The 14,818-nt window shown below is 52.4% G+C and overlaps 1 protein-coding gene across 1 annotated transcript in view; it reads left to right on the forward strand.

Annotated features, from left to right (window-relative positions):
- The first annotated feature begins 6,828 nt into the window (after positions 1-6,828).
- Positions 6,829-14,818, forward strand: part of PURB (purine rich element binding protein B) — a 10,787-nt gene continuing 2,797 nt past the window's right edge. Inside the window, exons 1-3 of the mRNA XM_029919251.1 lie at positions 6,829-6,936; positions 14,236-14,409; positions 14,632-14,718. Coding sequence (XP_029775111.1) covers positions 6,829-6,936; positions 14,236-14,409; positions 14,632-14,718 — 369 coding nt within the window. The remainder of the gene's footprint in view (positions 6,937-14,235; positions 14,410-14,631; positions 14,719-14,818) is intronic.

Genomic DNA, 14,818 nt, shown 5'->3' on the forward strand with positions numbered 1-14,818 from the left:
TTTGTCCTGTGAAGTTCTCAGAATCAGCTTGTGTGGTCGGCATCGGGGACCCCAAGTTCACAGACAAGGGGCTTGGCCGTGGAGAGGGGTTGTCAGGGCTGCCCCATCCCCAGGGCCCAGGAGCTGATGAAGATCCCTCCTTCAGCAGAAGGGGCTGCTGTGCCGTCTTGTGTCCTGACAGGCTGAGCCGGCCCCCTGAGGGTGGGAAGTGCTTGAGCAGAGGGGGCCCATGCCCGAAGCATATATTCCCACCCCCACACACAGAAGGGCCCCAAACCTGCCCGTGGAATGCAGCTGCCGGCTCCTGCCATGTCAGGCCAGGCTGTTCCCTGCAATGAGGGGAGACAAGGGCCCGAAGCGCCCGGCCCAAGCCCCATCTGCCAGGGTGCAAACCCAGCTCTTTTCGTTAGACTCCTGACCCCGGGAGCCAGCCTCCCCTAGCCTGCCTGTCCTGAACGTCAAGGCCTGCAGGGGGCCGTGGGGCGGTGTCTAGCACAGAGGGGTGTCCCACATGCATGAACAGGAGACCCCCGGTGTGGCCTGGGGGTGGCCCCTGTCACTGTGCCCGCCCCCACCCCACTGGGAGCAGGCAAGGCTGTCTGCACCCAGCAGATGAGGAAACAGAACCCTATACGGGGCCTGTTTTCTTTTCTTCTTGTGGTATAATTCGCACACCACAAAATGCACCATTTGAACATGCTCTTCGGTGTTTTTTAGTATATTTACTACACTTGGTGGCCAACCGTGTCATCTAACGGTAGAACCTCTCATGGCCCCAAAAAGAAGCTTGTCCCCACCCCTTTCCCCCGTCCCTGGAAGTCTGCTCTCTGTCTCTGTAGATTGGCCCATTCCAGACATTTCACATAAAGGGAACCGTGAGCCCCTATGTCTGGCTCCTTTTGCTCGGAATAACGTTCTCAGAGCTGAACCATTTTGGAGGGTGTGTCATACGTCATTCTCTTGTTGGCAAACAATACCCTTCTGTGAGGATGGGCCGCATCGGGTTTATCCATCCACTGGCTGCACGACATTGGCTGCAAACACACGCGCCCAGCCTGCCGTGTGGACGTAAGCCTTCCGTTCTCTGGGTGCCCACTTCGGAGTGGATTGCAGGTCCCCCCGGCAGCTCTGGGTTTCACTTGCTGGAGGACCTGCCAGATGGGTCCAAGTGGCTGTACCAGTTTACATCCCTCCCCTCAACGTATGGGGGCTCGAAGTTCTCTGCCTGCTGTTTGCCGGTATTTGCTACTGTCTGTTTTGGTTTTAGTAACCCCGCTAGAAAGTGTGTGGTGGCAGCTTGCTGCCGTTTGGGCTTGAGTTTCCCTGACGTGCTTATTGACTCGCATACAGCCTCTTTGGAGAAACGTGGACTCTAGGTTTTTGTCCACTCTTAACTTGGTTGTTTTTATTATTGAGTTGCAAGAGTTCTTTATATATTCAGGATACTCTGCCACTTTTTTAGTAAAAGGCGAAAGATTTATGTGATCTGAAGAGAAACCAGAGTATCTGCCACTTTTTTAGAAGTAAAAATTAAAGCTTTATTTTTTTTTCAATTTGTTTAAAAATGTTTTTTTAATGTTTTATTTATTTTTGAGAGAGAGAGAGAGAGAAAGAGATGGCGTGGGCAGGGGAGGGTCAGAGAGAGAGGGAGACACAGAATCTGAAGCAGGCTCCAGGCTCTGAGCTAGATATCAGCACAGAGCCTGACACAGGGCTCGAACCCACAACTGTGAGATCATGACCTGAGCTGAAGCCAAATGTTCAACTGACTGAGCCACCCAGGCGCCCCAAAGCTTTATTTTACCAAAGCTTTATTTTAGTATGTTGTGGCCAAGTTGAACCCGGAGATCCACCGAACATTGGAGCAGTTCATCGTCATGTGTCTGAAGCACTAGTGAGATCACTTTGAAGCGTGAAGCTGCCATCCAACTCTAGGTGACAGCCTGACCTGAGTCTCCCCGTGTGTGGCTTGTGAGCAGGATTTGGGCCCCATGAGTCTTCTGGGGGGAAGTGCATGCCCTGAGACGATGTGTGGGTGGCAGGCCCCTCTTGGGCGGTTTCCGAGGTGCTCCTGCAAGCCACAGCAAGGTCATATAGCATGCTCCCCAACAGCGTGGAGTGGACGCCCGGCTCTATGGCCAGACAGCAGTGCATGGCCCTAACAGCCTCGCAGGTGGCCACAGACGGCCCTATTGTCCTCTGCACATCCGCTCTGGGCCCCAACAGGGACAAGGCTTTGCCCACACCAGGAAGCACACTCAGCCCCTCCCTGGGAACACAGCAGAACCTTCTAGAAACTCTGCTATGGTCACAGGGGAGGTGTTCTGTGTCCCGCCACGTGGCAGGCCTCATCTCCCCTCCCAAGAGCCCAGCCAAGCAAGGCCTTGAGCATGTGAGCTGAGCAGGGGCGGTGCAGGGGCCAGGAGCAAGGCGACGGCAGAGAAACATGTGCTCCCTGTGTTCTCACATAGAAAAGGATGGAAGAAGATGGCCGCGTGCTGGCAGCACCTGCTGGGTACACAGTGACTTCTGCCCTGTCTGTGCAGGTATCTTCCATTTACCTCTAATTTCTATGGTAAATAGCACCGAGCCACTCTGCCCAGGTGGCAGGGCCCGAGCGAGCTGCCGTGAGACCGTGGAGCCAGCGTCGCCACCAGCACCATCAGGCCGCTGGTAGGGATGGCCGCAGGTGCTCCAGAATGGGGACAGAAACCCCAGCAGGTGCCCCCAGTGTCTCACGGGGCAGCCCGGGTCTTGGGTGAGGGCAGCCTGGGGCATGACAGGCTTTCACTCCTGCCCAGGAGAACACCTATATGGGCTACAGAAGGTCAGAAAATTCCAGAAACTGGAACACCTGGGTGACTCAATCAGTTCAGCATTCAACTCTTGGTTTTGCCTCAGGTCATGATGTCACTGTTCGTGGGATCGAGTCCCGTTTTGGGCTCTGTACTGACAGTGCAGAGCCTGGAGCCTGCTTCGGATTCTGTGTCTCCCTGTCTCACTGACCCTCCACTACTCATGCTCTGTCCCTCTCTGTCTCTCAAAAGCGAATAAACAGTTTTTAAAAATTTAAAAAGTAAAAATAAAAATAAAATTCTGGAAACTGCATCTGAGTGAGGATGACCATCTTCTGTTTGAATCCTCTGGGCTGAGCAAACAGGACCATCCTGTCGGCTGGAGATGGGGCAGGATTGTGCCAGTGCCTGTCACAGAGTGGTGGGGTTAACACCTCAGCGCACTTCCCACACGCCACCCATCACCCTGTCCTCAGTTTACCAGAAAGACATGCCCCTGAGCAGTCCATACAGTTTCTGGGTGACCAAAGGAGGACAGAAATCCCACAGCTTCCCACTTCTGCTCCACTGTCAGCCGCACCGTGCTCCTCCCACAGCAGGGCTGACCCGCATGCCCACCCTGGTCATGGCCCCAACCGGCTGCGGCCATGAGAGGGGGTGGGCAGAACCCGCCAGTGGCAGCCTCTGGGTCTGAAAGCCACTTCCGAGGGGACAGCAGGGGCGTGGCGTGGGGGCTTGATAAGCTGCTCGGGCCGGTCTGGAAAGTGTACATGTTCACAGGAGAGGGTGGTCTGCCCAGGGCCTTGGAAAGACCTGAAACAATGAGAATGTGGCACCTGGCTCACCAGCTGCCCATCGGATGGGCGCGAACCTACTGCTGAGGGGAGTCGTGGGACCTGGTCACAGGGCCACACTGGGTTGGCGCTTGGGATGCTCGGGTTGCAGGAGGAAAGGACCCCCACGAGGCAGTCAGCCCACGGGAGGGTCACCCAAGGGAGGCAGGAACCTCTTCTGGGAGAAGACCTCCCCCAGACGCCAGAGCTGGCACCGTGCCTGAGCTGCCAGCACAGAGCCCAACATGGGGCTCAAACTCACAAACCGTGAGATCATGACCTGAGCTGAAACCAAGAGTCAGACTTTTGGGGTGCCCGGGTGGCTCAGTCGGTTAAGCCTCCGACTTCGGCTCAGGTCAGATCTCATGTTTGAGGGTTCAAGCCCTGCATCAGGCTCTGTGCTGACAGCTAGCTCAGAGCCTGGAGCCTGCTTCCAGTCCTGTGTCTCCTTCTCTCTCTGACCCTCCCCCTCTCATGCTCTCTCTCTGTATCAAAAATAAATAAAACATTACAAAATTTAAAAAAAAAGTCGGACTTTCAACCAACAGAGCCCCCCCGCAGGCACCCCCATTTGTGTGTCTTCTTCGAGGGAGATGTCTACTCCACTCCTGCACCCATTTTTGAATCGGGTCGGCTGTTTCTCAAGTATTGAATTTTAGTTGTTGACACACTCTGGATATCAATACCTTATCTGACACATGATCTGCAAATATTTTCTCCCATCCTGTGATTTGTCTTTTCATTCTCTTGACAGTGTCCCTTGGTACATTGAACGTTTTACATTTTAAAGAAGTCCAGGAGCACCCGGCTGGCTCAGTCCAAAAAGCATGTGACTCTTGATCTTGGGGTCATAGGTTTGACTCCCATGTTAGGTGTAGAGATTACTTTAAAAATAAATAATTTTAAAATAAAAATAAAATATGGATGTCTGGGTGGCTCAGTCAGTTGAGTGTCCAACTCTTGGTTTTGGCCTCAGGTCATGATCCTGGGGTCCTGGGATTGAGCACAAAGCCTGATTAAGATCCCCTCTCTCCCACTGCACCTCTCTCTCTAAACATAAAAATAAATTATAACAAACTGTGAAACTAAAATAAAGTGGTCCAACTGGTCTATTTTTTGTTTTATGTGTACAGTCTTTTTTAAATTTTTATTTATTTTTATTTTTTAAATGTTCTTTTTGATTTATTTTTGAGAAAGAGACACAGAGCATGAGCAAGGGGAGGGGCAGAGAGAGAGGGCGACACAGAATCACAGAATCAGGCTCCAGGCTCTGAGCTGTCAGAACAAAGCCTGACATGGGGCTCAAACCCACAAGGCATGAGATCATGACCTGAAGTTGGACACCTAACTGACTGAGCCACCCAGGTACCCTGAGATTTTTAAAAAATAATCTTTACACTCAATGTGGAACTTGAACTCACAACCCCGAGATCAAGAGTCATACATTCCACTGACTGTGCCAGCCAGGCACTCCTGGAAATTTAAAACAAAAGGAAAAATCACCCACAATTCTACCATGCTTGAATCCAGTGAAATAAAATTGTTCATTTTCCTTTTTTTTTAACGTCTATTTATTTTTGAGACAGAGAGACAGAGAACAAGCAGGGGAGAGGTAGAGAGAGAGGGAGACACAGAATCCGAAGTAGGCTCCAGGTTCCAAGCTATCAGCACAGAGCCTGACGTGGAGCTCAAACCCATGAACTGCGAGATCATGACCTGAGCCAAAATCAAAAGTCAAACACATTACAGACTGAACCACCCAGGCAGCCCACATATTTTTCATTTTTATGTTTCCTACAGTATTTTAATGAGGTATTAATTAATGCTACTTTAAAGATACTGCATTTCTGTCTCTTGGGTTGAAACTTGGCTTAACCTGGAAGGACTCATCTGGAGGATGTGAGAGTGGCATCTGGCTGATACCCCAGCAGGCAGGCAGGAAAACACTAAGAGATTGGAAAGAGAAAGAGGGAATGTGTGATCCCTAGACCCAGAGGAGTTTACCCTTTGGTGCTGTGAAGACAGGAGGGCATCCACGCTTTGGAAAGGAAGGCATATTCAAGGCTCTGGGCTGTGGCTCTGATCCCCAGTGTCAGGCTCCATTCTGGGGGAAGTTCAGCCACAGCATGTGTCCCGGGGGCACATGGTATGGCCGAGCCTCCCACAGTGGGGACAGCAGGACCCCACCAGAGGGAGCTGGGGGCCGTTCTCAGCCACATGCAGTCTGAGATGGAAGCAGGACCACCAGCTACAGCCACATAGCAAGTGAGGGCACCTGGTGGTGACAGGAGGGCCACTTGTGTCAGTGTGGTTAGAGCTCAGAGCGATGTCAGTGCCCACGAGTAAGATGTGAGGGGCTCTTGGGATCCTGGGAAGAGGGGAGGGGGCGGAAGGGGAGGTGACAGTTCTCCAGGATAGCCAGGGGGCAGCAGGGAGGTGGTGGGGGGAAGCTGGGCCACCAGGATCCCAGGAGGGAGGCAGGAAGAGGTGACCAGGCTAGAGAACAGGTGCAGAGCTGATATGTGGGGACAGTTCTGTGAGAACCCAGGGCAGTGAAAGCCCAGATCATCATCTGCCACAAGATCCACAAGCTGTCCCTGAGGCCCAGGGCAGGGGTGGCAGTGTGAGCGGGGTGCAGGCAGCATTGGGCACCCTCCAAGAGTGACCTCCCCAGTGAGAATGGATCCATTTACTGCTTGCTTAACTGAAAACACAGTTGTTGCCCCTTGGCATCTGGGGGACGTGTGAGCAATCACAGGACATGTGCGGTGACTGCTGCCAAGAAGCTGGCAGACCCACACCTGGACCCCGAGGCTCTGCTTTGCTCCTGCTCCATCCTGCTGGGGTGACCCCATGCTGTCTTCATAAAGTCGCTCTTTACTCCCCATTCAGATCCAGCAGCCTCTAGATACCGGGGAATAACCTGAGGTTCTCTGTCCTGCTCAGTTAGAATTAGGATGGGTCTCCCCCAGACTAAGTCCATCAGGACACGTGGCTCCTGGACTCCAGTGCGTGGCCAGGCTGATGGCCATGGGCCAGGGGATACTACAGCATTTGCCACATGCTGGTACGTCAGCACACAAGCCATCACTAAGGGCACCCCAAGGAAAGGGAAAGATGAACTGCAAATGGGAGAAGAGAGCATGGTTGCACTGAGGCCACATGAGGTCCCCTGCCTGACAGAAACATGGGTAAGAGCCATGAACAAGCAGCTTCTCTGCGAGGAGACACCTAGAGCAGACACTCCCGAAGGCAGTCACCTGCCTCTTGCTCATCAGAGAAACGCCAACAAAGGCAGTGAAGAGGAAGTACGTTTCATCCATTCCAAGGCAGACCTGACACATCTGACAACACCAGGGTCTGGAGGAGCTGAGGGCTGGAGGCGCAGACGTAGCGAGGGGCAAAATCAGTGTAATGACGTGAGAAGACCACTCAGCTGGTCTTGGCCCCAGCAGCTCAGAAAAGCACTCCTGGGTGTTTACCTAAGCCACAGCCCCATCCATGTACCCTGGAAAACAAACTCTGGAGTCTCATAGCCTGTTTATGACAGCAGCCATGGTCCTGATGCCATGCCATGGTGGCACTTCCCTACAATGGAATATTCTACAACAGTGAACATGAGTTAACTCCAACTATATGAAAGACAGGGTGTGATTCTTCACACCATAATGGGGAGCAGAAAAAAATTCAAGTGCAGGAGACCACTTATGTGATGGCTAATTTTATTTTATTTTTTTTAATGTTTTTATTTATTTTTGATACAGAGAGAGACAGAGCATGAGAGCGGGAGGGGCAGAAAGAGAAGGAGACACAGAACCGAAAGCAGGCTCCAGGCTCCGAGCTAGCCATCAGCACAGAGCCCGACGCGGGGCTCGAACCCATGAACGTGAGATCCGACCTGAGCCGAAGTCGGAGGCCCAACCAACTGAGCCACCCAGGCGCCCCTGTGATGGCTAATTTTAGGAGTCAGCTTGGCCAGGCCACTTGCCCAGATATTTGGTCAAACACCAGTCTAGGTGTCATGGTAAAGGTGTTGTTTAGATGAGATTAACATTTACATCAGAGGACTCTGTGTAGAGCAGATCACCCTCCATAACATGGGTGGGCCTTATCCAATCAGTTGAAGACTTTAAGAGAAAAGGACTGAGGTTGCCTGAGGAGGAGGGAATTCTGCCTCAGGAGGCCTCCAGACTTGGGATGCAAAATCAGCTACTCCCTGCATCTCCAGCTGCCCCCTGCCCTGCAGACTGGACTTGTCAACACCCACAACAGTATGAGTAATTCCTTAAAATAAATCTGTCCCACTCTCTTCCTTTCTCACACTGTGTGTGTGTGTGTGTATGTATACATATACATACACACACACACACACACACACACACACGCACACCTCATTTAATTGCAATTTGCTTTCTTGCACTTCACAGATGTCACTTTTTTTTTTTTTTTAACAAATTCTAGGTCTAGGGCAAACCTGAAATGAGGAAGTCTATCAGCACCATTTTCCAGCAGCATTTGCTCACTTCGTGTCTGTATCACATTTTGGTAATTTTCTTTCTTTCTTTTTTAATGTTTACTTTTTTTGAGAGAGACAAAGTGTGAGCAGGGGAGGGGCAGGGAGAGAGGGAGACAGAATCTGAAGCAGGCTCCAGGCTCTGAGCTGTCAGCACAGAGCCTGACGCGGGGCTTAAACCCACAAACCATGAGAACATGAGCTGAACCAAAGTTGGACACTCAAATGACTCAGCCACCCAGACGCCCCAACATTTTGGTAATTTTCATAAGATTTCAAGCTTTTTCATTACTATTTCATCTATTATGATGAACTAAGATCAGTGACTATGACTCACTGAAAACTCAAATAACAATTAGCATACTTTAGGCATAAAGTATGTTTTAGGGGCGTCTGGGATGCCTAGTTGGTTAAGCATCCAACTTCAGTTCAGGTCAGGATCTCATGGTTCGTGAGTTCAAGCCCCACGTCGGGCTCTGTGCTGACAGCTCAGAGCCTGGAGCCTGCTTCAGATTCTATGTCTCCCTCTCTCTGCTCTTCTGCTGTATGCACATGCATGCTCGCTCTCGCTCTCTCTTGCTCTCTCTCTCTCTCAAAAATAAACATTTAAAAAATAATAAAGTACATTTTAATTAGGACATGTATGTTCTGCATAACACTACTGCACACTGAACAGACCACAGTACCATATAAACATAATTTTTCTAATGTTTCTTTTTGAGAGAGAGCGCATGCACATGTGAGCAGGAGAACGGCAGAGAGAGAGGAAGAGAGAATCCTAAGCAAGCTTCACGCTCAGTGCAGAGCCCAACGGGGGACTCGATCTCAAGACCCTGGGATCATGAGCTGAGCTGAAATCAAAAGTCAGATGCTTAACTGACTGAGCCACCGAGGTGCCCCCATTCTGGATCACTTAAAAAGCATTTTGACAACTTGACATTTTATTTTTTTACTTTGTATCTTGATATAATTTCAAACCTGTAGGAAAGCTGGCAGGCAAGCATGTGCCCCACCCGGCGCCTAACTGCCTGCTACCCTCGTCCCACGTCGGCTCTGTCACTGTGCACATATGTGTAACTTTCTGAATTATCTGAGCATGAACTGCAGCCACAATGCCCTTTTTACATATTAATACTGCAGGTGTATTTCCTAAACACAAAAATATTCCCTTATATAGCCATGGCACAGCGACCAAAGCCAGGAAATTAACACAATGTTGTTATCAGATCTATGCGTCTATTCAGATCTCCCCAGTAAGAAGCGCCCAAACCACACGTCTTCACATGCCGTCTCCTTTTCTCTGAAGCAGCTGTGTCGGCTGTGCACACCCTGCATCCGTGTGGTTAGCTCACGGTCCATTGTGTGGTTCGCTTGAACTTCACGGGTCTTCCTGCAACACGGGCTCATCTGCTGTGCCCTTGAGCCCAGACTCAGGTTCTCATTCATGGTGAGGACCCTCCAGGGAAACGTCCTCTCAGCGACCACAGCAGGAGGCCTCAAAGTCGAGGGGCCCTGTTCCCCGGAGGCTACCCATGGTCCCATATTATACTACTTTGGGACAGGCACTCATTCACTTCACTCAGTGAGCCTTCCTCTGCTGGTGATGTTTGACGCAATCATTACTCTGCTGGTTGCTTCATGGTGTTTTTCAGAGTCTGTCATTTCTTCTTTATCACCGGGCTTTCCTCTCTCCTGTGTGTTTGTCTCAGAAAGTATACACGCTTTCTCTCTTATCCAGCGGCTTATAAACTGTTGCTATCATTATATAGATGATGCTTACGTTGCCCCAGGTGGAGCCATCACTTTGACATGTTCCCCCTCGTACTCTGAACACATGCTGCCAGACACAAGATACTCCAGGCTAAGGCATGCCTGAGGGGCTCAGTCGGTTGAGTGTCCAGCTTCAGCTCAGGTCATGATCTCACGGTTCGTGGGTTCGAGCCCGGCATCCAGCTCTGTGCTGAGCATGGAGCCTGCTTGGGATTCTCTCTCTTCCTCTCTCTCTCTGCCCTTCCCCTGCTCACACTCTCTCCAAATAAATAAACATTAAAAAAAAGCACAGCAGCCAAGATCTGGATGCTGGGCGTGCTCACTGTGCAGGGGGGCCTGGCTTCTAGGAAACGTGTAGAAGTAGGTCCGCAGGAAGACCTGCCCACACCTATGTGTCTGTGTTTGTCAATTTCTGCATCTATCTGTGTCTGCATCTCTGTACCCATCTGCATGTTTGTGCGTGCATCCACGCGCACTCACTTGTGTGATGAACCACGAGCTCATGCTGCCACCACGGATTCTAATCTCCTCCTGTCCGTGTTTGTGACTTGCTTCGGGCTGTCAGCATTACTGTAGGCCAGAAGCCATCCTCTCTTGATCAGGCCGCCTGGCTTTGTGCTCAGGCTTGGCACCACTAGCCTGTGGGAGCTTGTCTGGCTGAGCAAAGGGCAGACGGAGTCACCAGGCAGGGGCCTGGTGCTGAGCCAGATAGCCTTCTGGAAAGGGCCAGGGAAGCAGAAGCAAAGTCCCCAGGAAGCTCTGGGGCATGGGCAAAACCCTAGGATTTTCTGGATAAAATGAGCAGCCAGTGCAGGTGGTGCTGTCCAGCTCTGTGGAAAGACCACAGGAGATGTAGGGTCGCTGCAAAAGGGCAAACAGTTCCCCAAGCAGCTGGGAGGGTGCTCCTCACCACCTGCTGTCCCCCAATAGAGGCTGCCCTCCATTGAGGGTGTGAGTGACTGGGTTCAAACACAGGTGACCCTAGTAACCAGCTCAAACAATCTCCCGCTGTCCTATTTCTGGGGGATCTTGCTCCTTTTTCTTTTCCTTTTTTTGTTTTAAGGACTTATTCATTTAATTTACTTAATTTTATTTTGTTTAAGTAGGCTCCAGGTCCAATGTGGGGCTAGAACTCACAACCCCGGGATTGAGTCATGTGTTCTACCGACTGAGCCAGTCGGATACCCCTGGATCCTGTTTCCTCTTAAGCTTCCTCTGTTGGGGGTTTCATCTGTCTTCTCCAACAAACAATCCCCCCCCTCAGACAAAAGTACTTCTGGGGTTGATGTGCGCATGCTCTCAACTCCACACTGGGTCCTTACAGGATGGGGAGCCCGCAGGACCCATTAGCACAAAACCAAGAAGGACATCAGCAAGGGCAAGGCCGTTCTAGAGTTTGTGGGTGGCGCACGTGGCCTCCTCGCTGCCCAGGGCAGTGCACTCACAGCCAGGAAGCAGGAGGGAGGCCGCTCACCTTCCCGAGTGCTGGGCAGTGAAGGTTGGGGTGCTCAGAAGAGGAACCTAGTCCCCCAAGGCTACATGGCAGGGCCAGTGAGCGCGGGACCATCTGAGCTTTGGTGCGTGTGCTCCAACCTGTGTCAGCTCCCAGGGCACCTGAGAGCTGCATTTTTAAGGCCAAGAGGAGCTACAAGTTCTGGAGAGCCCTGCATTGACTGCCATGCTCCAAGGCCAGACACTGTGCCTGGAACTCAACACCAAAGCAGGGCATCGGTTTTCTACCTTGCAGAAGACAGGAGTTTCCAGAAGGACAGCAGGTGCGGGCCTCTGCCATGTTGCACGAGGCAGTCTCCGTGGCTGCTGCAGGAAAAAGTCACTGGAGGCTCCGACGCACGCCGGCTGGATCCTGTGACCAGGGCGTCCATCACACAGGGTGCTGGCAGAAATCTCGGCGCCCACAGGAATGGCACCCCCCACAGCAGGGCATCGGGCCTGCACCTTATTCTCAAATGGTTCCAGGGAAGAAAGAACAGAGAGAGATAAGGCAAAAGTGGGAAAATACTGACATTTGGGGGATCTGTATCAAGAGTATTATTCTTGAATGATTCTGTTTCAATTTTAAACTTAATAGAAAAAATAACAGGGAGAAGCGGGGAAGGAACCAGGAGAAGGGCCGGCCATCTGAGGCCACAGACCCCGGTCCCCAGTCCCTTGTGTGTGTCCTCAGCCCTGGCAAGGCCTGCCACCATATGCGCCTCCCACCCAGGGCCAGCTGCTCGCAATAGCTGCAGAAAGCAGCGTGCTTCTGCCCCACCCTCCGCCAGACCAGCTGCTCAGGGGGATTCTAGTCCCGCCCAAGCCTCCTGCCCAAGCTTCCCGCCCAGCAGGCGGCCCCCACTCAGGCCCTGGAGCAGGTGCAACCTTTGGCCAAACGCCCCCTCTCCTCTCTCAGAAGCTCCTATGTCTCTTGCCCACTCTCCCTGACTGAAGAAGAAAAAGGACGCCCTCTCGCCTGCCAGGGCCGACCCCTTCTCTCTGTGCACATCTCCTGGCCACTGCAGGCCCTCACTGCATAACCGCCCCCACGTCCTCCAGTCTCGAAGCCAGCTTGGGCCTCTGGAAGGCAGCCTGATGCCTCCCTTGCCATTTGCCTCCTTCTCCACCTGCATTCCTCCTTAGCTCTGTGACATCTGGCTTCCACTGCCCCCAGATGGCAGCGTGAGAGGCAGGATTCAGAACTGCCACAAGTGGTCTCTGCTCCACCTCTTAGAGCTGTAGGATTCTCGCCCTCCTCCTGGGCCTGTGGGAAGCCAACATGCAGGCTCAGTATGAAGTGTGACATCGTGACATCAACTCCTCAGCTTTTCAACCCCCATATGGTCTCCCTGCCCTGCCCTGCCTCCCCCCAGCCTCCTGGGGGCTCATGTCAGACCCACCCTGTCTGCCTGTGGCTCTCCAACCTGCTGTCCCTCTTCTCTACTTAGCTTGTCTGGATCCCACAGCTGCCTAAAGGTCTCCCCTCAGGCAGCTAGCCAGCTCCTCAAATTTAACATGCCCACTGACACTTGGGCTCTCTCTCATTTGTGCCGGATTTGCCAAAAGGCAGTCATGGCAGGTGCTTAAGGCCACTAAGCAAAAATGAACTTCTGGGTAAAGAATTTGACATTCCAAAGATGCAGCAAAGTGGCCCAATGTCATGTACCAGTCACTGTGGGTTGCATGGGGGAGGACCCTGAGGTCTCTGTTCAGTGCCCCCAGTCAGCCCCAGCGCTGACCCTCCCCAGCAACCATGTGCACTCTAAAATCAATTTTACTCCCCTTGCACATCCCCATATCTGGTTTTCATCTTGATGCTTCTCTTGCCCCCAACGCACGTCCAGTCCCTGCTCCCTTGGGTCTGCAATATTCGAGCCCACAATGCTGTCCTGTGCCATGGGTTACCTCCTAGACGTACACAGCAGATTTGTCACCCTCCTGTTCACACAGGACTGGGGCTCCCCCTTGACCCAAGTCCAAGCTCTTGCCTATAGGTCAAGGCACTCCCACTGTGATGTGCACCACCCCCTCCTCACAGACCCTGGGCTCCAGTCAAACCAGACTTCTCACCATCTGCGAACATATGTTCCCTTGCCCAAAATAATCCCCATCTCCACCTGTCAAGATCTGTCCTTGTTCAATAATAGCACTGGAACAATTGGTCATTTGAACATTTTTTAGATTCTCTGCTTCACAGCACGCACCAAAATTTATTACAAACTAGAATTAAACATAAAAAAAACCGTATACAATGTAATCACATGTATTAAAAACCAATTCTACAAACTGGAGTTAAATATAAAATACCTAAATATACAATGTAATCACATACATTAAAAAACCAAACGTAAAACGTCTGAAAAAATATGAGGTTATCAAATACATGAAAGGGGAGAGTGTAGGTTTAATGAAATCCCAGAGGAAACAGGCAATAGCTGTACTCCGAAAACAGAACGGACGGAAGTGGGCAAAGAGCAGCGCGCCCTCGGCGCCAACCGAATAGGCCCGGGGAACACGGTGGCTCGGTCAGCAGGAACTCAGACAAGAATGCGCGTTGAGCACGCCTTGCACGAGGGCCGCGTGAAGTCTGGCTTTCCATTCCTTCCCTAGCCCTTCGGAATCGTGTCCTCTCTCCAAGCCTGAACTTGCGGGCCTTTCCGAGCCTCAAACCTAATGTTTTTGGACTGTCCCGCATTGGTTAATAGTGATCACCCTGATTTTATTTGATTTAGTCTTTTTCAGGCACCGAGAAGGGCTGTTACTACGCAGTGCGCGTTCGGTGCTTTGCCCGCGTTATGTCACGTGCTCATCTCTCCCGCTCTGCACGCAGAGGAACCTGCCAGGGCCGCCCAGTCAAGGCCACGCGCATTTCCCCAAGGGGCTCTCGTGCCCCGCCGCCGCAACCCGGACCACTCTCGCCCTAGGCAACCGCGCGTCGGCCCACAGGGACCGCTCCTCACGCTCATTCCCCTTCCACCCTCGAGGGATGACGTCACTGCCTGACGCAAAGCGCTCGTCACTCCCTGGCCGTTGCCCAGCAACACTACCAGGAGCGCTTTGTTCTGAGTACGGATGGCCCCGGTGTCCCCGCCCCGTCCTTTACTTCCTCTATCCTTAAAAGTAGTAACAATCAAAACCGCGGCACTAAAGCACCCCGGAGACACGCGACCGCAAGGCCGAGGCACAACGACCCCGCCCCTGGTCTCTCGCGTTCTCCCCAATCCAGGAAATCTCTGCCTCGCGCCCTGTCACTACGCTACGTCACTGCTTCGCGCCCTGCCGCCGCGGGCGCCGTGCTTCCGGCTGCGAGGACGTATGGGCGGGGCGCGTGGCGTCAGGGGGCACGCGCCGGAAGATGGCGGGAGCCGGGCGGAAGTGGCGGGGCGGAGCGCGGGGCGATGGGGGGCGGCGGC

Source organism: Suricata suricatta, chromosome 2 (assembly GCF_006229205.1).
Source record: "Suricata suricatta isolate VVHF042 chromosome 2, meerkat_22Aug2017_6uvM2_HiC, whole genome shotgun sequence".
Taxonomy (NCBI): Eukaryota; Metazoa; Chordata; class Mammalia; order Carnivora; family Herpestidae; genus Suricata; species Suricata suricatta.